Source organism: Maylandia zebra, linkage group LG19 (genome assembly GCF_041146795.1).
Source record: "Maylandia zebra isolate NMK-2024a linkage group LG19, Mzebra_GT3a, whole genome shotgun sequence".
NCBI classification, from domain to species: domain Eukaryota; kingdom Metazoa; phylum Chordata; class Actinopteri; order Cichliformes; family Cichlidae; genus Maylandia; species Maylandia zebra.
Window position 1 is genome coordinate 30,659,467 of NC_135185.1, and position 21,361 is coordinate 30,680,827.

At 42.4% G+C, this 21,361-nt stretch overlaps 1 protein-coding gene across 6 annotated transcripts in view; it reads right to left on the minus strand.

Annotated features, from left to right (window-relative positions):
• Window positions 1-417: 417 nt before the first annotated feature.
• The window catches only part of LOC101476662 (ryanodine receptor 3), a 109,432-nt gene continuing 88,488 nt past the window's right edge, over window positions 418-21,361 (minus strand). For 3 of the 6 annotated variants that reach the window (XM_076877886.1, XM_024806247.2, XM_024806246.2), the window contains 33 exons: window positions 21,176-21,235; window positions 20,946-21,080; window positions 20,270-20,382; window positions 18,686-18,782; window positions 17,453-17,562; window positions 17,113-17,164; window positions 16,981-17,028; window positions 16,786-16,885; window positions 16,629-16,708; window positions 16,471-16,547; window positions 15,116-15,189; window positions 14,297-14,314; window positions 13,574-13,654; window positions 13,350-13,438; window positions 13,144-13,272; window positions 12,896-13,000; window positions 11,468-11,549; window positions 9,978-11,290; window positions 9,836-9,894; window positions 9,437-9,611; window positions 9,239-9,325; window positions 8,950-9,144; window positions 8,584-8,714; window positions 8,462-8,504; window positions 8,209-8,336; window positions 8,040-8,100; window positions 7,747-7,893; window positions 6,204-6,338; window positions 5,929-6,085; window positions 5,726-5,790; window positions 3,835-3,935; window positions 3,072-3,123; window positions 419-1,811 (listed from right to left, as the gene is read on the minus strand). In XM_076877886.1, coding sequence (XP_076734001.1) covers window positions 1,716-1,811; window positions 3,072-3,123; window positions 3,835-3,935; window positions 5,726-5,790; window positions 5,929-6,085; window positions 6,204-6,338; window positions 7,747-7,893; window positions 8,040-8,100; window positions 8,209-8,336; window positions 8,462-8,504; window positions 8,584-8,714; window positions 8,950-9,144; window positions 9,239-9,325; window positions 9,437-9,611; window positions 9,836-9,894; window positions 9,978-11,290; window positions 11,468-11,549; window positions 12,896-13,000; window positions 13,144-13,272; window positions 13,350-13,438; window positions 13,574-13,654; window positions 14,297-14,314; window positions 15,116-15,189; window positions 16,471-16,547; window positions 16,629-16,708; window positions 16,786-16,885; window positions 16,981-17,028; window positions 17,113-17,164; window positions 17,453-17,562; window positions 18,686-18,782; window positions 20,270-20,382; window positions 20,946-21,080; window positions 21,176-21,235 — 4,395 coding nt within the window. In that variant the 3' untranslated portion in view covers window positions 419-1,715. Of the gene's footprint in view, window positions 1,812-3,071; window positions 3,124-3,834; window positions 3,936-5,725; window positions 5,791-5,928; window positions 6,086-6,203; window positions 6,339-7,746; window positions 7,894-8,039; window positions 8,101-8,208; window positions 8,337-8,461; window positions 8,505-8,583; window positions 8,715-8,949; window positions 9,145-9,238; window positions 9,326-9,436; window positions 9,612-9,835; window positions 9,895-9,977; window positions 11,291-11,467; window positions 11,550-12,895; window positions 13,001-13,143; window positions 13,273-13,349; window positions 13,439-13,573; window positions 13,655-14,296; window positions 14,315-15,115; window positions 15,190-16,470; window positions 16,548-16,628; window positions 16,709-16,785; window positions 16,886-16,980; window positions 17,029-17,112; window positions 17,165-17,452; window positions 17,563-18,685; window positions 18,783-19,437; window positions 19,538-20,269; window positions 20,383-20,945; window positions 21,081-21,175; window positions 21,236-21,361 lie in introns of all 6 variants that reach the window. The other 3 variants (XM_024806245.2, XM_076877887.1, XM_076877885.1) reach the window with 3 other exon arrangements.

The window sequence follows — 21,361 nt, forward strand, 5'->3', positions numbered from 1 at the left end:
AATAGGCAGTGTTTAACTTGTTGTTTTGATTCTACGCACTTTACACTACTCATGTAATCATGCTAACGCTAAGGTTTAAATATGAACAGACTTCCTTATTGCCGCTTTGACCCTGAACCTTCTTTTGCAGCACACTAGTTCCTTTCCTTTCTACTAGCTCAAGGTTAGTTAAGCTCAGTTAAAATATTTAACACTGCATGTTAAATATTTACTGCACTATGACAAGAGCAGCTTTATAAAACAATTGGAGGTAATGATAGCTTTTTATTGTTGCTTTGCAATAGTCTTCAGTAGAAAGACCGATAGTGATGGGTCACGTTTTAATTTCAAAAATACAATACACACACAACATGCTGGGACCATACAAAATAGTCAGAATGCCAGAGCTGTAAGCTGAGGTGGTAGAGTTGCTCTCAGCGGCAGGCTTCAGCACTGTGTGGTGCCCAAGGTGTGGTGACGTGATGTGAGCTGACAGCTGGCACCATGGGTAATAGGTCTAAAACTCCCATCATGTAGTCTGCTGAGGCCCCGTCCTGCCATTCTAACCCACCAGAAGTACGCACCTACTTGGCCATTACTTGTTTATTACTAAATCATAATTAAAAGCTACACGAAGGTCAGAGTTATGATATAGCTTTGAGGTTTGGGGTGTGTGAAATTTACGTGTCTGAAATGACTCAGAGATCTTAGACTTGGAGATATATTTTTATTTAATTGCTTTAAGAAATAAATTCAAAGATCTGAAAAATAAACAACCACAATGTAAACACAAACGTTTCTTGCATCAATTTCTTTATTTTTTTTCCATCAAAAGAAATGCACAGATCAGCAAAGCTATTACATACAAATGGCCATACAATAGCAATTCATTTTTTTTCTGTTCTTGTTTGAAAGTCTTCAGGAAATTCTGTTGTGTCATGTATACACTGTATCTTGAACATTTGCAGTTACGCTGCATTCAGCAACAAAAGAAATCGTCCCAATGCTCTTCTTCCACGTTCAAATGAAAGTGTTCAGCCACAAACTACATATCTGGACAGCTACTTGTTACTGCTCCAGGAAAACTACTGTACTTACATACAATAAAGAAAAGAAACAAAAGTTTTGCATAGCTTCATTGTAATGTAGATACAGTACTGTAAGGCACTTCATGAAGAACTTTAGGCATTTTTAAAAATAAATCCTACACAATAAACCTTTTGTCACGTCATCCTACAGATTCCATCTCGATAGATAAATGTTACAACATCTGACGAAAAAAAATCTTTTCTTAAATCACATTTTTGCGCACTATGTATATCTACTATACTCCACTGCTTTTCTTTTGGCATTAAGTCTCAAGTTCAACATTCATATATTGTGCATAATATGACTCACACATTGTCCCCATAACCCCACACAACCCAATATTTCTCAAAAAGACCAAAAGAAAACAAAAATTGTGCAATGATTTGGGGTTATGTGGAGTAAAAGGCAACACGCTGTCAAAAACGAGTCCCCCAAACCAAAAGAAAACCTAAATGTCTGGGCAAGTTGTAGGTCATTTCCTCATAGACGGGTGCTGTACTGACAGTTACAGGGTACATCATTTTCATTTGCCTCTCCTCACACCAGTCCAAACCAGTGTGGGAGTGTGTGTCGTATTCCAGCAGTTGTAGGTGGGACTACATGCTCCAGCAGGCCACGTAGATAGAGGTAAGGAGGATGCATCTGCTCTATCCAAGCTGATCCTCGTACTGTTTGCGGAAGCAATCTCCAGCTGGGAAAAAGTCCCAGCAGCGCTCCTGATACATCTTCCACACGTAGGACTCCTGGACACAAGCCAACATCAGAGTTTAGCTCGAAATCTTTAACTTGCCTAAAGTAAGGCTGAATGTTTTGAACTTAAATATCCAAAATTTAAACATTACATAATTACAGGTGTGTTAATGAGCTGAAATGGGTATACTTGGTATTAACATGCAGTTAATACCAAGTGAACGTATCAACAGAAAGATCATTAAAACAGTTTTGGTATTTAGTGAGTATACTAGCTGTGTCCCAAAACCTAGGCCACCTCATTTTAAGGCTGATTACGTCACAGCCAGGAGACGAAGGCCGTCCCAATTTGAAGGCTGCTCCAAACGCGGTCGACAAATGCGTCCTTCATTTCCCCGAATTTGAAGGATTGTACCCTACCCCAGAATTCATAGCGCGGCCCAGCCGATTCCAGTTTCCAACAATGGCGGCAGCTACTTAGTTTTAATATTACTCTGATTACTCTTTCTGTAATCACAAAATAAACTTTTAACATATTCTCAGGCAAGAATGTAGCTGTGTAAATTTCATATATCTGCTCGATTTATCAAGACATCACATATTTGCAAAAGTGCTCCAATGTTTTCGGAGACGTCTGTTACCCTCCAGATCAATAGCTAGCCGGGGGTTCAAGGCTCACTGGAGCCGGCGAGAACAGCGGACTCCCGGCACATCGCTTTCAGATCCCCCGCGGTCTTTTACTACTCAGGTTAAACATGTAACTAAGTCACTCAGATAAATTAAAAATGTTATTGTTTGGCTTTTTTCAGTGTTTTATTTGTTCCTGAGTAAATCGGTTCAGCTGAGATTACAGCTAAATAAACGTCAAACAGAAAACTGATTAACAGAAGTGTGAGATGGTCGAGAATTTACTCCAATGTCAAGTTATATGTTAGCGAGTGAGGAGCAGACGGCTGAGTTTATTAAACTCGGTGTTCGGAGGATGCTGCCTATGAATTGGGACATAGCTACTGTCTTATCTAAGAGAGGCAAAACAGTTAGCTAGTAGATGAGCACCTACTTGAAATGTTATTGAGCAGTATTAATCTTACCACTTTATCCACACAAATATGACCTAAAATTAAAATTGAATCTCTATGTGTTTAGTACAATGACCTTAATTAATATTATGTAAACCACAGAGTATTAAACAACACTTTAATTCCACCACAATATGGGTAGATATGAAAAAACGAATAAACCAAAATAGGTGTTGACAGTAAGAGGAGAAATATTGAATGGGTTAAGCTAATCAGGGTAAAATAGTCTTCTACCTGTCCAGTGTGCTCTGTCTCATCCTTGTTGATGAGGTACATCAGGAAAAACCTTTATAAGAAAAACGAGAACAAAGAAAAAATATTAAAGGGGAATCGCAGTCTTGTATCTAAGCCCATCACCACAGCTGAAGCACAGAGCAGGGACATGAGAAGCTTTTCTGTGACACATTTGATTTTTGCAACACTAATCACATAAATGTCAAACTCTCCGTCACTGGGTGTCACAGTTCCCGATGCTAGTGTCTAAGTAAAGTTACACCACCTCGTCTCTATCGCAGAATCACCTGTTGTTCCCCAAATCAAGCGTAAATGGCAATGAGCCGCTGTATCTCTATGGGCATCGCAGCATGCCAAATCATAATGAATACTGAATGAGAGCATGCTATCACAAACCTATTTTCCAATAAAGTTCATGGCATTAAATAGTAATGAAGCAACATAATGAGGTCGCTCTGATATCCTCCGGCCAGCTGACTGTGAGAGCAAATGGACTGAGACTTTCTATTGTTACTGGTATTATTCAGAAACACCGGCTAAGCGGTGCGTGTGAGGGAAACACAGGCAGGATACCTGAAGGGATCTAGTGTTCTGGATCAATGCTGCTACTAGTGACTTTGGTGTTTATGCTGCAGTAACGTGCTAAAGCCATCAATCATGTGGTTAAATTACAGAAAAGCGTTGACACGAATGGTAAAAGATTACTGCAATGATTACAAAACAAAAAAACATTAAAAACACTGCTGATCAAAAGGATACTCACAGATAGTTGGCCAAATTGTGCTCTTGTAAGGTGTGGGTCTCAAAGCCGTGGGGGGTTGTGTCGAAGTAATCGTTCCCGATCCCACAGATGAAACATTTGGTCTGAGGACAGAAAATGAAAATTAGAAGGCACGCTTCCTTCTTCTTTTTCTGTGCTTCATTGATGAACTACAGTAAACAAGAGTTTGCCTAAAGCAACACCAGATTGGACATATTTTACAATATTAAGGTCAAGTTACTCATCACGCTCAGTCCCACTCAGCCTATGAACAACAGAAGCTCTGCAGGGACCTTTTAGTCTGAGAAAATAACACAGTTATTTATTATTGACAGTTTCATTAAGGGTTATCTGCCCTTTCTTAGGCGACAAGGTTATGCATCAACAAGTATGCTTCCAAAATTCGGCTTAATATTTATATTCCCACATGCACGTTGATCTTCACTTGCCTGTCACAGTGACTGTTTAAATACTCAAGAGAGATGGGGAGCTCACAAAAACATGTCACATCTCTGAAACTCAACACGTGATCAAATAGGGGGGTTAGGGGGTACAATTTCCATAAAGTAACCCAGACAAAGTAAAATATTAATGAAAAAAAAGAGACAAGTACACGAGACGAGACACAAGAGTCCACTAATAAGGCCGTAATCTCCAGAAGATCTACATTAAATCTATTCGTACATGAAAGGTGGACGTGAGCGCGATTATGCCGTCTAATGGTTAGGGAGGTGCTGTTATGAAGGGTCGAGCTGAGTGTTCAACTGTCTCGCTATTTCGAAGCAACTTTCCAGATATGAGGTTGGCCCATCATAAACTATACCCGGTTTCAGATGGTAAAGAGTGTAATCATTTGCAAAAATGAACATCATGTTGTTTTCAGCAGTCTGTGAAACAAACAGTTGCTCACCAAGAGAGTATTAACTGAGGTCATAGAACAAGAGAGCCGAGCGCTGTTACTGTGGAGTCTCATCCAGTCTTCTTTTTTAACAGTTGCCCCCTGATGGCCCTTAAGCCTGTAGCGAGACATGCATAAATATTTCTTCGAGTGATGGATATTACCTGTCGCTACATCGAATGAAGATAAACTTTATTGCTGCCCTTTTGTGATAAATATGAGTTCTCATGTTATTTGTCCTGGACTGTACAGAGCCACAAAACTGTGGAATGATGTGAAACGTTTGTTTCGAGCTTGCATACCCCTCAGGAAGCATCGATAGAACTTCAGGCACTATGCTTCCTGCTTCACCGCTTCTGCTGCTGTTGATTGGCTGCACCAGCTGCTCTGTAACAGTAGCCTTGGCCCCGACGTTACTAGGCAACAGACAGTTCACCTCCTAAAGAAGTTTCTGAAGAACCATGTGACTGAAGATGTAAAGGGATGCTGGGGAACAGAGGACCTGGAGGACAACAATGTGATGCACGGGTTTCCCTCCACTTTTCTATCCCCTGACCCTCAGACTCCAGATCCATAAAAAAGAGACCTTCAAAGAGGAGGTTCAGAAGGAGGAGGCAGGAGACGGAGAACCAGGAAAATGTAGAATTTGCACTCCAAACACAGCAGGAAGGCAACAATCAGCCAACAGAAGAGCAGCAGAAACAGAGACGAGAGCTGACAGTGGGATGAGCAGGAGATCTGGAAGGACATCACGCTGACCCACCATCAGAGGATTCTGGATGTTCTGTCTCTTGAAGAGGTTTTAGACCATCGTTACGTGAATCCACAGAACATCATCCACAACATGACCAAAGTCAACAAACACAGAGTGGCCACACTGGACGACTTCTACAATGGCTTCACTTCACAGACCTATAAGCTAAGTCCATCTTTTATATGATTTACACTCCTGCCACTTCCTTCAGTGCTGCAAGTTATGATGATCTGTCCTCTCACCTCCATGTCCTCTTTGACCTGCTCCTGTTGGTCTCTTAACTCTCCAAAGGCATCAATGATCAAACCTGCAACCATAAAGGAACTGCTGTGAGCATGACATACATACCCTAAGCATAAAGACTGTAATATTTAAATGGATATATGTTGTGGGTTCGTCTAATTACTGATAAATAAGGTTGAAATTGGGATTTTTTTTTATGTACCCTGGATGATGGCCAAGAGGATGACAATAACAAAGAAGAAGAACGTGATGTCGAACAGGATGCGGTAGAGCTCATAGGGGTCACCAGCTGGGTCCTCGATCTCATCCCCTATCCCGCCTCCTGCTCTTACCCCAACATACATGTGGAATAGGTAGCACTGCGGGAACACAGGTGGAGGTCTAATTGAAATCTGAGGCTGAGCATTAAGTCGTGGCTTATTTTAAGCAGCGAGCCCAAATCTGTTCCTTAAAAAAGAAAGCGTAACTCCAGTTTACCGTCATCATGTCGTCGCACTTCATGTCCGGCTCATCCTCATCCTCACTCTTGTTGTAAAACTTCCTGAAGAAGTTGAAGGCCACCACAGTGTAGAGATAGACCACAACAGCTAGCAGGCCCACTGTCAGCACCAGCTACAGAGACACATGAAATCTGCATTCACAGACTCGCTCTTTTTTTGCTATTTATGTATTTCTTTTAGACACACAATGGACGCAGCAGGGGCAGAGCTGCTGGCTTCCATTTGTTTTCTATAAAAAAATTGCAACAAAATTAGATCAGCAAGAGAGGCGTGAGTAGAGAGAAGGGGAAAAGTTCAAACGCGTGGAAACGAAGAGAAAGTTTAGTGCAATAAGAAAACTCACATGAGTTATTTATTTATAGTAAATACAAAAAAAGAGTCTATTATTTCACATATAATAAAAAATGGATTCAGCTACAGCTCAGCCGGTTGTAAACCTGAAAGGCAACAACGCCGTAAAGCGCATTTAGATTGACAGCGTGATTGATCAGCCCACAGACGGCTGAGTCTGGGAGATGTCGCTGATTCCTTGTGGCCTTGCCATTTTGGTGCATTTCCGCCCTTGGAGACTGAGGTGACATTAAATTCTGATTTGTCCCTCTGGTCAGTTAACATGGGAATTATTGGAAGAACTGGCAATCCAAAGTGGGATTTAAATTAAGCCATGTGAGCCATTTGAACTCAAATGTCAAAGGATGCTGAGAACATTCCAATTATCTCACACGACACATACAGGATCTGCTAGATGACACATTTGTGATTCATGTCACCTGCATATTAGCTGCCAACAAGCGAGATCATTTTTCTCAGAACCTGATGAACCAAATTAGACCTAAATGGTCAATTAGATCAGTTAAATGACAAGAGAAACTGCCTAATAAAAAGATCATATTTGTTAATATGTTGGCTTTAACCTATTATAAAACCAAGCCTGGGTCTTTTAGCGCTTAAAGTAGCTTTTTGTGGGCGGCTGTAGCTCAGGTGGCAGAGCAGGTCAGCCACTAATCAGAAGGTCGGTGGTTCGATCCCAGGCTGCCTCCTGGCTGCATGCCAAATATCCTTGGGCAAGATACTGACCCCGTGTTTGCCTACTGGTGGTGGTCAGAGGGCCCGGTGGCGCCAGTGTCCGGCAGCCTCGCCTCTGTCAGTGCGCCCCAGGGCAGCTGTGGCTACAATGTAGCTTGCTATCGCCAGTGTGTGAATGGGTGGATGACTGAATGTAGTGTAAAGCGCTTTGGGGTCCTATGGACTAGAAAAGCGCTATACAAATGCAGACCATTTACCATTTTTTAAGGACATAAATACATAATATTTAAATAACTGTGTTAACATTTAAAGCAACATTAAAATGATTTCAACTGAAATCTGTTTTGGGCGTGCAGAAAGCAGAATTTAGCACATTTTGAATGGCATACTTCAAATGCCATCACTGCAAACTGTGATCAAAAAATGTGTTTCACCACCAGCTCTGCAGTGACCCCTGCTGTTCAATAGAAGAGCTGTATGTGTTTCCTCCTCACCTGCTTGCCATTGTGCGTGACAGATGAAAGGATGGTGCGGAGAGTCTTGAAGCCCATGGCAATGTCCAGCAGATGGGCGGCAAAGAAGAAGTTGTTGTAGTGACCCAGGATGGACATGGTGGTGTACCAAACTAGATACAAGAATGACTGGTGGAGAAACAAAATGGATCAGAAGCCGTTCGCCCTGCTATAAAATCCTCCATCAACCTCCTCAGCTGTCAAATAATGTAAACCACCATCAATAAAACTACAAAACAAAGCAATTAATCATCCAAACTTATTTTTAAACTTACATTATCTGTAAACACAACCCCCATTTTCCAGACATGGTACTTTGTATCGATTGAGCTCAACCTGGCAACAGAGAAAAGTTGATATGAAGGGCTCGTATTTTCTGTTTGACCTCTATTTTTACTCCAAGCAGCCCTGGGCTGTCTGCTTTTTATCAGCCCAATCTCTCACCATGACACCAGTGAAGCCTCCTTGGCAACAGTCTCCTCTGTAGGGTTGAAATCCAGGGCACTCTTGTCCAACCCCAGCAGCTCTGCTATCCTCTCTGCTCCGTAAAGGTCTCCATACTTTTTTATCACCTACAAACAGAAGCCGCGCGGAAATATATAAGAGACACGGCAGCTGACATTTAGTAAGTGTAACCAGATTCCATTTATAGCTTGTGTGCACAGCAGATTAAACTTAAATTACATGAGCTACTTACTTTGCGCTTGACAAATTTATCCCAGTAGTTGTTGGGAAAGGAGCTGATAAAAAAACAAAAACAGAATTAAACGTCTGTTTGCACAAGATTATGATTCGTCGTTTGATAAAAGGCAGACTCACGGAGTGTTGATGACCAGTCTGTCCCACTGTCCTTTAATGTCGTCATCAGACGGCTGCTCGGTGATGTAGAGGCCTGCAAACTCCAACTTCCTTGCTATCTCCTTCTCCCGCTTGAACACTACCAAAGGCACCTTGAACACACGAGAAATCGGGCTGCATCACTGAGACAGTGTGTGTGTGTGTGTGTGTGTGTGTGCGTGCATGGGTTAACAATGAACAAGTGTACTGAAATATAAAATGTACATATACCCAAACAAGATATTTGAAGTTACTTGATTTTTTTAATGCTCCACATGTGTGCAGTTTTATTTTTGCACCTACAATGCTTAACAAATTCATTAGACCACCTTAAAAAACTGTGCATACCTTCAGGTAGTAGTATCCCACTACACACAGGAAAGATATGATGGTGTGTAGTATTGCCAGACAGCGAAGTGTTGGTGCCATGTAACCTGTGCTCTCCTGCAAGACGAAATACTCAAGCGCTCCCTCGTCTTCCTCCTCCCCAGCTCTGCCTCGACCCTTCCAGGGGTCTTCATCATCCGAGTAATCACCGGTCACCTAAAAGGTGACGACACCAAATTTGACACCCAGCTTACAAAACAGCGGGACCCTAAGGTGAGTATATAAAGTGGTAGTTTAGCTCCAAACTTACTTTGTAGAAGAGAAGAATAAAGTTGATAGCAAAGGCAACAAAAAGTGCCAAGAAGCGGAGATTGTAGAAATTTCTTGCCAGGTAGTTCTGTGAAAAGGTAATCGTGATCATCATCTTTGTTTTTATGTCTAACAAGTTTGTATTTGTGCTTAAAGTAACAGTTGTGATCTTAAAACTGCAGTGAGGAAAACATCTGACCAGCATCTTAGTCTGGTAGACTTCCAAGCCGGCGAAGAAGCTCGCCATGAAAGCCTCCGGTGCCTCTTTCTTCAAGCCGAGCCTTTTCTTCGGGGCTTTCTTCTCCTCCACTGACAGCTCTGGAGGAGCTTCGTCTCTAGTCTTGTCGTGGTCCTTCTTCTCACCATCTTCTGAACTGCAAGCATAAATTATACATTAGAGACAGAATAGCAAATTGTGTTCATAGACACAGATGTATACTTAATATGGAGAAACAAAATGTGGATACTAAGCAAAGGGACAAGCACAGGAGTAAGCATGGATACGATAACTGCTATTTATGTGAAACTAATCTAACACAATCCTCAAATAAACATATGCAAGTGGTAATGTAGGTAACAATGAACAAGTTACACTCACTCTCCCTTCTCTGTATCAGATCTGTAGTCTCCGTTCACAGCCCTCGTCTTTGCAGCCATCTGGAATCAGCAGATTACTTTAACATTCAGGTTCTACTAATAAGGGTGTGTTCTTCTTCTATTTTCTGAACAAAATCACTAACCTGTGCCTTCTTCTGCTTGACTGCACTGGCTATTGACGGGGCATCTCCCACCACCACCTCAGACACATCCCCCAAACCTGGCTCGGCCCCGTGCTTGCCCTCCTTCTTCGGCTGTATGTTGAGTAGCTCAGCCATCAGATCTGCCTCTGCTGCTTCCCCTTGAGCCATCTGACCCAACTCAGCCAACGCTGACGCTTCGCTTGCCTCCATCTTTTCTGTTTCTAACACGTCTCCATGGATCCCGAACTGAGTGGGGTCAGGCATGTTTCCCAAAATATCTGTAACCTTCATGTTCTTAGCCCCTTCAACGAGGCCACCCCCAAACATCGTGGTCCACAAGATGTGGAAGAATCCCCAAATTAGGCTGTAAACAAAGTGAAAGAGGCCTGTGATGATCATCCAAAAGAAGGAGAAGAAGCCCCGCACCATCTCCTTCACACTCATCTTCCTGAATTTCCTGAATTGCCGCCGCATGCTTTTAAGAGTAAGCAGCTGGCGGAAGTGACACAAGCTCTTTTTCATGGAGATGCATGCGATTGTAAATGCCGAGGAAGACTCCATCATCGCGCTCTCCTCGTCTTCCTCTTCCTGGTTCTCCATCATGGTCTGGATGTCATCCTCTTCTTCCTCCGGGCGCTCAACGGGGTCTGGCTCTGAAATCTGAGAGGCCAGCTGCATCTCGAAGATCGTGTCCTCGCAGAAGTTTACAAACAGCTCCATCTTCTCGCTCTCTCCGCCCTCGTTGACCACGTCAAAGATGAACTGCCGCTTCGACTCTTTCACCTGAGGCTTCTCCCATTGCGTGCGACTCGACTGGCTGATCTCGAAGTACACTCTCTCGATGCGCTTGGCTCCGCCCATGATCTCAATGCGGCCCAAGTAAGGCTCGAAGTAGCTGAGGACGCTTTCGGCCAGGTCCAGGAAAGTTGAGAGGCGGGCATCGTGAGGCATGTGCTCTGAAAGATTGGTTAGCAACACGGCGACGTTAAAGCCGATGTCTTTTGCCGGTTCGTGAAACCTCTCAACAAACTGCTCGTAGTTGAACATGTCGTTCTCGTCAGCCTCGGCGCAGGAGAGAAGAAACTCAATCTCAGACTGAGAATACTGCTTCTGGTTCTCCATGGACTTCTGGAAATCCTTCTTTGAGATGACGCCTTTGCTCTCGGGGTCGTACTCCTTGAAACTGTCCGAAGTAGTCAAGTCCTTCAACTTGAGGAACATGTCGAAAAATTTCAGGATCATCTCCACGTTACTGGAAGATTCCACCAAGGTGTCCACCATCTGTTTGCCGATAGTTCCATTCACAACATTACCTGTGAGACAATAAAGCGGTAAATTTTATCAGTAAACTCATTAAAAAAAACACTTCCCCATGCAGATCAGACTAATCTGCTCTGCTACACATTTGATTATATCAGGCAAATAAATCCGATTTATGAAAGTACCAGCATACAAAGCTTATATAATGTTATTAAAAACAAAAAAACCACCTTCAAGTAGCGAGAGCATCATGACGACCATGTCCTTCTGCAGGTCCAGCAGCTCCTTTAGTAATTCAATCTGACTGGAGTCCTGTTAGAAAAAAGACAGAAAGTCATAGTACAATATGTCACACAGACCACTGATAGTCTAACTGTAAGGGTACGGCCAGGCTCTTTAATATCCCTGTGATGCAGAGAGAGTTGGAGAGATCAAGGCTTTAATATTGTAGGGACCTCAAATGGCCCCTGCTGTGGCTCAGAAGGTCCTTCTAGGTAACATCGATCCATCACAACCAGGGTTTATGTTATTTTGCTGTCTAGGAACAGATGGCGAGGTCAGGCTGACTCGTTTAAGGTCTCTATGGGCTTTGTATTCAATGTGCCATAAATCTGAAGCGTACTTTGATGCACCTGTGCTCTTCTTCATCCTGGCTGCTGCTGTCAGACCCAGCCCCTTTGTGACGACCACGAGATAAGATTAGGTGGGTGGATTTCATCCCACTCCTGGCTTATTGGACATATCAATGATGGAGTCATGTATCATGTAGCTGAGGTGAACAACATGTGTAATTGTACTGGAGTTGCTTCTGATTATCAATGAGCCTGGAGAGACCTCTAGTGGCAACGAATAAAACACCAGGGGCTGTTCACATTTTCACATCTGTACAAGCCGTTATTTCAAATCTTTACTTAAGTAACAACTATTAACTATAGCTAAGCAGGCATGTATTAAAACAAGCAGCCCATTTTCTTTTAAAAAACTGTCACTTGACTTAATGTAGTTGTACAAGCAGGTGGTTGACCTTATACATATGCTAGTTTATTTACACTGCCATCCCTTTGGTTCCTATTATTTTTAGATCTACATTTCTGTGCAAAAGTCTTGAGGTACGCTTCCTTTCATGATTTTTTTAGGGAAATGGGAAACAGGTACAGTAGTTTCCTGAAACATGACTGAAAAACATTAAGCATTAACATAAAAAAACCCCACTGAACATGGTTAGGTATAAGAACGCGACAGCAAATGAGTAAAAAAGAGAAATTTTCAAAGACTACTCTAAGGAACAGCGGCTCAGTGGAAGCCAAATAGAAAGAAACAATACTTTGGCGTAGTACATACAAATACAGGCCATACCATAGTACTCTATATGCTGCTAAAATGGAGAAAAACAATCCTCTCAGTTAAAGATAAAAAGGCCATTACACCATATATTTTGTTAAGTGGAGTCAATTTAAGGCAAATCATTTATAATAGGATTAAATCTTAATCAGCAAAGTACCAGCTTTCCAATGTGAAGCAGAAATCCTTCACAGTGAAAGTAAAGATGAGCAAAACACAAGTAAACAGTTTAGTCAACACAGAATGAAACAACTCAAGCAAGTGTTTAAGTTAGTTTAAGTTAAGGCACATCTGCGTCACTGCAGACAAACACATACCTGAGATAACTTCATCTGCATATTGGCAAAAACATGCAAGAAGCCCACCACAGCGTCCCACAGCCTGCTGTGAGCCAGACTCTGCTGATTCCCTATACACGGACCCTGGAGCACATAAAACAGAGACGAAAAGAGACGCTCAGACGATGACAAGCAGCCTTTCTCGTCACTAAAGCGCCGAAAGACCGTTAAGATATTGTAATGAACATTTTAAGCAGCTTTTACTGTGGAGAGTTGTGATTATGTACCTGTATATACTCTGTTAAAGAGTTGAACACCTGTTTGGCCACTGCTAGTGCTCTGGAGAAGTTCCTCTGACCGGCCTCATCAATGACATCCTTGCCAGAGTAGTACCAGTAGAAATCACTAATAGATTCCTAAAAGAGAAAGCACTAAAATTAATAGCATATCTACTTTATTGAAATTTAAAGCTCTGGATGTAACAATGTGATACCTGCAGTCTTAGTAGGTAGTCCACAGTACTAATGATTATGTTGACTGTAGTTGTGTTCCCTGTCTGCGTCCTTAGGAAGTTTTGAAAATCTAAAACAGAAGATAAAAAAGATTAAACACCAATTTCCTGCAGATAGATACTATAGGAATTTATTTTCTAGTCATTTCTATGCAGCTTGAGGCAGCATGGCTTTAATATTGGCTTATGGGAAAGCCTCCACCTACCATTGTTATGTCCCTCGCAGAGAAGCTGCAGAAACCTAAAAAGATCCTTAGTGAATTCATCATTCTGCAGTACCTTGGAACCTGAGGACGGGAAATAAGATTAGCTGTCCTCCACAGTGACAGGAAGGTCAAGCACCCATCATTTTAATGTCTGCACAGGCATCAGAGCTTGTTGCACATCCTCATAAAGCTGCTGTTTAGTTGTCAGACGGCATCAAATTATGTGCACTATATTGACGGTTCGGAACACACACGCATACGAGGTATAGTGCATCATCTCACAAGTCAAAATAAGGCTTATAATAGGAACCAAACTGAGCCTTGTTGTTTAATACCAGCAAATCTTTGTTGTTTAGTACAAACAAAGCTTTGGGAGATTTATTGCTTAATACACGCTGGTTAGTATGATCAAAAAAGGAAAAAAAAGGAGGGGTGGGGTCCAAAAATAACAAGCATTAATTTTGCTTAAAAGAAGAAGTGGAAAGATCTGAGTCAGTTTGGGGCAGCTGACTGTAAACAATCTATCCAGATGTCAAAGGATGCATGCATGCGTTCCTCCAAGTCCAGATTAAAGAAGGTGGTTATTTTGCATTCAGAATGAGGGAAGGGGGGGAAGTGGGGGAGGGCTGGTAGAGGATGAGTAGAGGGATGAGGGAGTTGAACTGGAGGCAATCAACATGTCAGCATTTCATAGAATGAGTAGAATCTAAACCGTGTATTTACCCCGCTCACTCACGTTGACTGCGACCGATGACATAAAAACATGATCAGAAGAAAACAAACAAACAAACAAAACAGAAGCAGACATAAGCAAAGGAGAAGACATTTAGAGTCAATCAGAAGAAGTAGGAACAGGAGAGTGATAGGGCTGTAGATATATCTTTACATACTCACACTGACATGCAGTACCAAGTCTTAAAAAGAGTACAGTCTGCTTATTGGGCCGGTGTTTAGGACCAAACTAGCAGTTACCATCACTTATGCCTGAGCTTATGAGGTGAAAATGAGCTGGGATATGTATGGTTAAAGCATATTTATATACTGTATGCAACCCATCGGTTTAAATAAAGACCTCTGATTATAAAAAGTGAGCTTTTATGCAAACTGAGTGTTCTTAAGTTGCAGACGAGGCTCAGACAGGACTTAGACATACAGTAGCACATGTTTGCCTGCATGATGATGTGACAACGTAACACAAAGGACCCACGTGATATGGAGATGTACAACAACAAACTAAAGAGCAGTTTTTTTTTCCAAGCTAACCTTGTGGCTGTCATTTTAAGAAAAACAGCAAAATGAGACTAAGTAGGACACTACACGTTACAATACCGGTTGTTTGCTAAGAGACATCGTCCACGATGGAGTGAGGAAGAAGATAAAGGTCAATCTGCTGCACAAATAAAGCTGCAAATTTGTACATTTCTACACATTGCCAATTTGCAAATATGCCGTCTGTTGCTTTTCCTATTAAGGTGATTAAAAGTCTCCAAGAAAGGGGACGAGAAGGAATTGGAACACTAAAACTGTGTTTTAGTCACTTACTTGATCCCTCTTCAGTTACCATACCCAGACCTTCAGCTTTGTTTTGCCTTTCAAAAGCATTCAAGTCCAGGACGCTGCCAAAAGAGAAAAACGATTTAAGTAACCTGAATTTCTGGAAAATGAACCGATCGGCATAACTTTATGACCACTTGTATAATACTGTTTGACGGCCCCGACCCATTGAGGCATGGACTCCTCTGGAGCCCTGAAGTTGTGTTGTGGCATCGAACAACAAGATGTTAGCAACAGATCCTTTAAGTCCTGTAAAGTGCAAGGTGGGACCTCTATGGATTGGACTTGATTGTCCATAACATCCCACAGATGCTGCATAGCAGTGAGGAGATCAGAGGTGAAGTCCACACTTCAAACTCGTTGTTGTTCTCCTCAAACTATTCCTGAACCAATTTTCCATTATTATCCTGTGAAAGAGGCCACAGCCTTCAAGGAATATCATTTCAATGAGTGTATATGGTCTGAAACAATGCTTAGGTAGGTGGTGCATGTCAAAGTAACATCCACATGGATGGCAGGGCCTAAGGTTTCCCAGCAGAAATGATCCCAAAGGCTTAGCATCTTCACATAGTGCATCCTGATGTCAGGTGTTCCCCAGTTAATCACACGCATGCATCCGGCCCATCCACGTGTCCTGGTCATAGGAGCAAGCCACCTTCTTCCATTGCTTCATGGTCCATTTCTGACACTCACGTGTCCATTGTTGGCACTTTTCGCAGTTTGCATCCTGACTGGTCTGTAGCTATGCCAAAGCACAGGTAACAAACTGTGATGCTCTGTGTATTCTGACACCTTTATTTCAGAATCATCATGAACTTTTCTGGCAATTTGCTCTACAGTAGCTCATCCTGACCACACAAGCCAGCCATAGTCTCCCACATGCATCAGTGACCCTGTTGCTAGTTCACCACTGTTCCCTCCTTGTATCACTTTTGATAGATACTGACCACTGCAGACTGGGAACACCCACAAGAGCTGCAGTTTTGGAGATTCTCATTTGTCAAAGCATCACAGTTTGGCCTTTATCAAACTTGCACAAATCCTTACACTCGCCCATTTTTCCTGCTAACACATCCTCTCAGGACAAAATCTTCTCTAATATATCTCCCCCATTAACAGGTACCATGATAAAGAGAATCAGTGTTATTCACGTCACCTGTCAGTGGTCATAATGTTATAGCTGATTGATAACAATTTACCGCTGTGGGAAAGTAAAGCAGAACGGTCAAAATGGATGTTAAAAAAATGGCTAGTTCTGAGTCAGGAAAACTAGATAACTGTTTGAACTGCAACTGCAATAAAAAGCAAGTTTACTGTGTATTAATCCCTCATCGCTCCAGTACCTGCATGACATCATGAGTCCGGACAAGCTTTTAAAGAAGCCAACATCTCTTTTTTCCTTGAGATAATCCAGCATTTTCTGCATGAAAGGAAAAGTACAGTCAGGCTAAAAGATGAAGCTGTTAACTGCAGAGACTAGACGTGAAGAGTACCGTGTTACCTGTTGAACCAGGATGTTCCCTCCATTGAGAATGGAGATGCCCAGCTTGAGCGTGACAGTTACCGTAGCACCCAGTCGACCTGATGATCATAGATGACCGTTGATCTAAATACATAGACTGCAGGAAGGCAGACAGGTCAGGCATTTGATTTCTTACCTTTGCTGGCGCTGATCATTTGAAGCACCATCTCCGCAGCCCCTCTGTCATGAAGTCTGGCCTGCTGATACAGCATCTTTTGCTTCTCCATTTCCTTTTCCTGTAGGACATTATGACATGCACCACTTCTGAATATGATTGAAAACAGAAAAAAAGTTTAATCTTGAACAACATTCCCTCAAATATTTAGAGCACCTCAAATGTTTTCTCTTTTCCTTCCTCTTCTTCGCCTTCAGCACAACTCTGGGAAGAAAAAAAAGACTATCAGAGCTGCATGTTTCTGCTAAGAAGCTGACAAGAGCAATTTAATGAGATTCAATGAGATACCTTTGCCATCATATCTGCATAGGCAATATACAAGGGATCCTCTTCCAGAGAACTAACAAAGAAGAGAGATAAATATCTCTTTATTGAACCTTGTATATTTCACATCTCTACTGTAAATCTGTACATAATAAGTGGCAGTGATCGCATTTATAGCCACTGCAGCAAATAAACCAGAGAAACACTGAAAAGCTGCTTCGGTTTTCTTCATAGTGTAAAATATGACGATGGTTTAGCTTATTGCTCTCTGTAGCAGCTGAGAAGCATGCCAAAACAATTATGTAGCACAGATGGAGCAACCTGTGTTAGTGCCAGGTGGCCAGGTGTGTGAGAGTATATTTACCTGCATTCAGTCAGAGCGTTATGGCTGAAATGCAGAATGAGCTGGTGAAGAGGGTCTGGCTGCTTTCTCACCTCCTCCTCCTCCTCTTCCTCCACTTTAGGCTGTATTTTCTGGACACAGCCACATGAGTCAGGCTAACGTTTAACCCAACAAATGTGTATCACAACACTATTTTACAAGTTCATGTCAAAGGGGACCTATTATGCTCATTCCCAGAGTCACATGATTAGCACAACATCCTATTATCTCTGGATCTTGGTGGATCCCTTCAGGTCATCGTCTTGCTGCCCCTGACAAACTAAAGGTTTGAACAGCAGGTGGGTGAGAGAAGAATTTGAAGCCTAAGCTTTTGGCTCACATGGATTACCTGCACATCTCCAGAGCTGATTATTTGAAACTTTGGCTACGTTTAATATGAGAAATCTCTATCTCATACATACATATGGTGGAAAAACATAATAGGTCCAACTGTTAACTCCTATGGGAGAAAAAGACATGCACAAAACATGCATGCAAATGCAACAAACACACACACGCTGGTACAAGCGCACACAAATACACACACACACACACGATTGATGGTGTTAAGCAGCGTTAAAGGTGAGTGGAGTTAAGCATGACTCTCCACAAGCCCAGTTTTCCCTCATATATAACCATTTTATAATTATTTTACTTACTGGAACAATTGGTTTTTTAAATGTTTTTATAAATACGTGCGTCTGATTGGCTGAATCTTGACATTCTTCATCTATTGCACTGTAACTTCATCAGTAATATAAAGATACAGTAAGACATTGATACGAATATGCTAAGAAGAAAGTTTATAGTTTAAATCTTTATAAATTCAAAAAGTTTCTTTTTTAATAAACAAACACAGCCTAGTTTGTTCCAATATGCCGCATGTAATATATCGCATGTCTAACAGTAAGCTGCTGTCCTGATTGTGGAGCTTAATGGAAATGAAAGTCCAGGAAAGAATCTGAACTTTCATCAACTTTAAATGGAAGTCAAAGCATCCTGACAGGATGCTTTCTTGCCTCTGCTTGGATGGGCCACAGTGATCAAACTACTTTGCTGGCTCTGACATCAGCAGTGATGTCATGCTTACCACAAATGGGCCTAGCTGTAAGCCACTTTGCGGATGACTGAAGAGAGTGGTGTGAGCTACGCGCCGCTTCCCGCAGCACATGGGTGCCGACATAAGGGCACCGAAGGGACAGCACAAGTACTTACTGCAAGGTCCTGCACTAGTTTCTCTTCAAAAGAGTACTCTTCTGTTTCTATCCATATTCTCTGATAGGCCAGGAGGAAGAGGTTAATAGAGCGATGCCTAGGGAGGGGTAAGAATAGAGAAGCCTGGGTTAAAGATGAGCAGAGCAAAGGACGGAAGAAGTTGGAGAGAAGGATGGTAGAAGTCCCTTCAGGAGAGGTTAATATCAGTTAGTTTAGAGCACTGATCTAACAGGCCACCTGTGAGGAAATCTTGACTTTTTTTGTTGTTTTTTGTTTCCTTTTGTTTATTTCTGGCCTAAATCTGGAGATAATGTATTCCCACATTACATTTTTTTTCTTCTCACACAGGCAGAGTAATGAAAAAATTTGAGGCCAGCTCAAGTTTGATTCGCCTCGAGTCAGACGCCATCACACAGCTACAAGTGTCGGATGTTAGTTTGTAGCTTCCACTCCGAATGACTTGAAGCCAACTGCTTCTGTCTGTGAACACAGCAGCGTCTGGAGAGCCTTACCTAAGAGGTGCCGAAAGAGTAGCATCATTGTTCTCATCTGAGTCAGCCAAGAAATAAAAATGGCAAAAATTCAAACTACTTGAACCAATTCTTTACAATGTGGCTCGTTAAATTGTTGCACATACATGGACCAGTGGAAAAAGGAAAGCTAAAATGTGGCAGAAATCATGCCTCTGGGGGGAGGGGAGAGCGAGGGTTAGCAGGCCACATAGTAACAGCATTAGATCAGCGCTACGTTACCGTCAGCATTGAGAGCAGACTGTCACGGTCTGCGTTCTCGTGCATAATCTCCAGCCAAATGTGCCGGTAGGAATTCAGGAAGTAATTGTTATTTTTGTGCCTAAGGGGACGACGTACAATAGAATGTGACACTGAGGAGAGAATAGAGACTGAACAGAGACACAATAGAGAAAAATGACATCTGAATGTGTCAAACTTTGGAAGAGCTGCCATCACACACTTCCCCCTAACCCAAATCTATTAATCTGAAGAAAAACAATCATTGCTCCCGTACTGCAAATACTAACTAGTAATTATTTGCTATGCTGCAGCATATTTCACTGTCAATAACTCTGAATAAATGAGTCATGCTGTCAGGCAGGCGGGTGGCATCGTCTGAGAACATATTGAGGACGGCCACCCTGAGGTTGGGCCTCGTAATTGTTTTCCTCCTTACTGTAGCACCCTGCCCGACTTCCTGTGATTGAGTTACAGAGCAGCAGGGCGTGAAATTGCTTGTGTCCCTTTTTTTAAAAATGTTTTTATTTACTCTTTGATAACAGCTATAGGCGAGACATTTGTCCTACAAACCGAGGGGAGGCTACGCATTAACGCAGGGTCAGAGAGAGCGAGTCAGACAGAAGAAGGAGAAAGTGTGATGGCAGAGTGCGTGGATGCCCTTTCTGCAGCATTTTCCTATCTGTTACCGGTACCACGGAAAGGTCTGTGCTACCCTCTGCTGGAGCGTCACCTTGGTTTCATCATTACAAAGCTGCTTCAAATGTTCGGAGACCTGGAGACAACGATGGGAGGTTTAAACAATGTCGGTTTAACTGTTACGCCGCAGTCATACCTCGGCAGATTGTAAAGCGGAGCCATTCGGAAGCAGGCGACAACGGCGCGCTTCCTCTGCTTGGACAGCAACTTCTGCCATACACATTTTTTGGATCTCAGTGGTTGTTCCACCTAATGAGGGGAGAGAAACTGAGGGGTAAGATTTTTCTATAACGCACTCAAATGGCATTCTCTACCGAGCGAGCCAGAGGAAAACACACACACACACACACACACACACACACACACACACACACACACACACACACACACACACACACACACACACACCAGCTTAGAACTTTTGATCAGACACATAATTGGTTTCTCAGTGTATTCTGCTGACTCATCCTAAACCTGGCTGTTTGTAATGGAAAGGACACGGCACAGCAGAGTGGGAGTCAGAAATGGTAAAGTGGCCAGGTGCAATTTTACTCTCCAGGATTTGTCACCCATGTAAGATTTTTTTGGGGACAACAGAGGGAGAACAATCTCGGCACAAAGAACAAAAGCATATCTAAAGTGTATTCCTGTTCCAAGCAGTGTATTTGAAATAATTGCAAATTTTGGAAGCAGACAGTCGTGCACCTTTAATCCCACAACTTTACCACCAGGCTACATACGACTAATACTTATAATACTTCTAATAAAATTACACACCTCATATTGTTTCTGTAGAAATGTTAGAGCCTGACCTGCTCCAAGTTAAAGACGGCAGCAGAGATCCTCTGGATACGATCCACCACCTTCTCAGGGTCTGAAAGCCCCTCAGTCCTCATCACTATGTCCTTGTACAGGTTGAGCTGCCACCTCACGGCAGGGTCATCAGACTACGAGTATGTTTAAGAAGAGCAAGTCAGACGCAGAGGAATATACTAAAGCTAGCATCTACTCACAGATATGAACCTCGTTTCGACTTGCTCACCTTTTCACGAAGGTGCAGGTTCTGCCGAATGTGGTCTTTAACTTCATCATCTGTATCTTTCTGTTATTCAAAGAGGGAAAGAAAACCTTGGACAATGCTTCATATCAAAGCTCTTCAAATCGTTTCACAGTAATTGTTGCTTCTGCCGAGGAGGTTGTGTTTTTGCATGCATGTGTTTCACTCGAC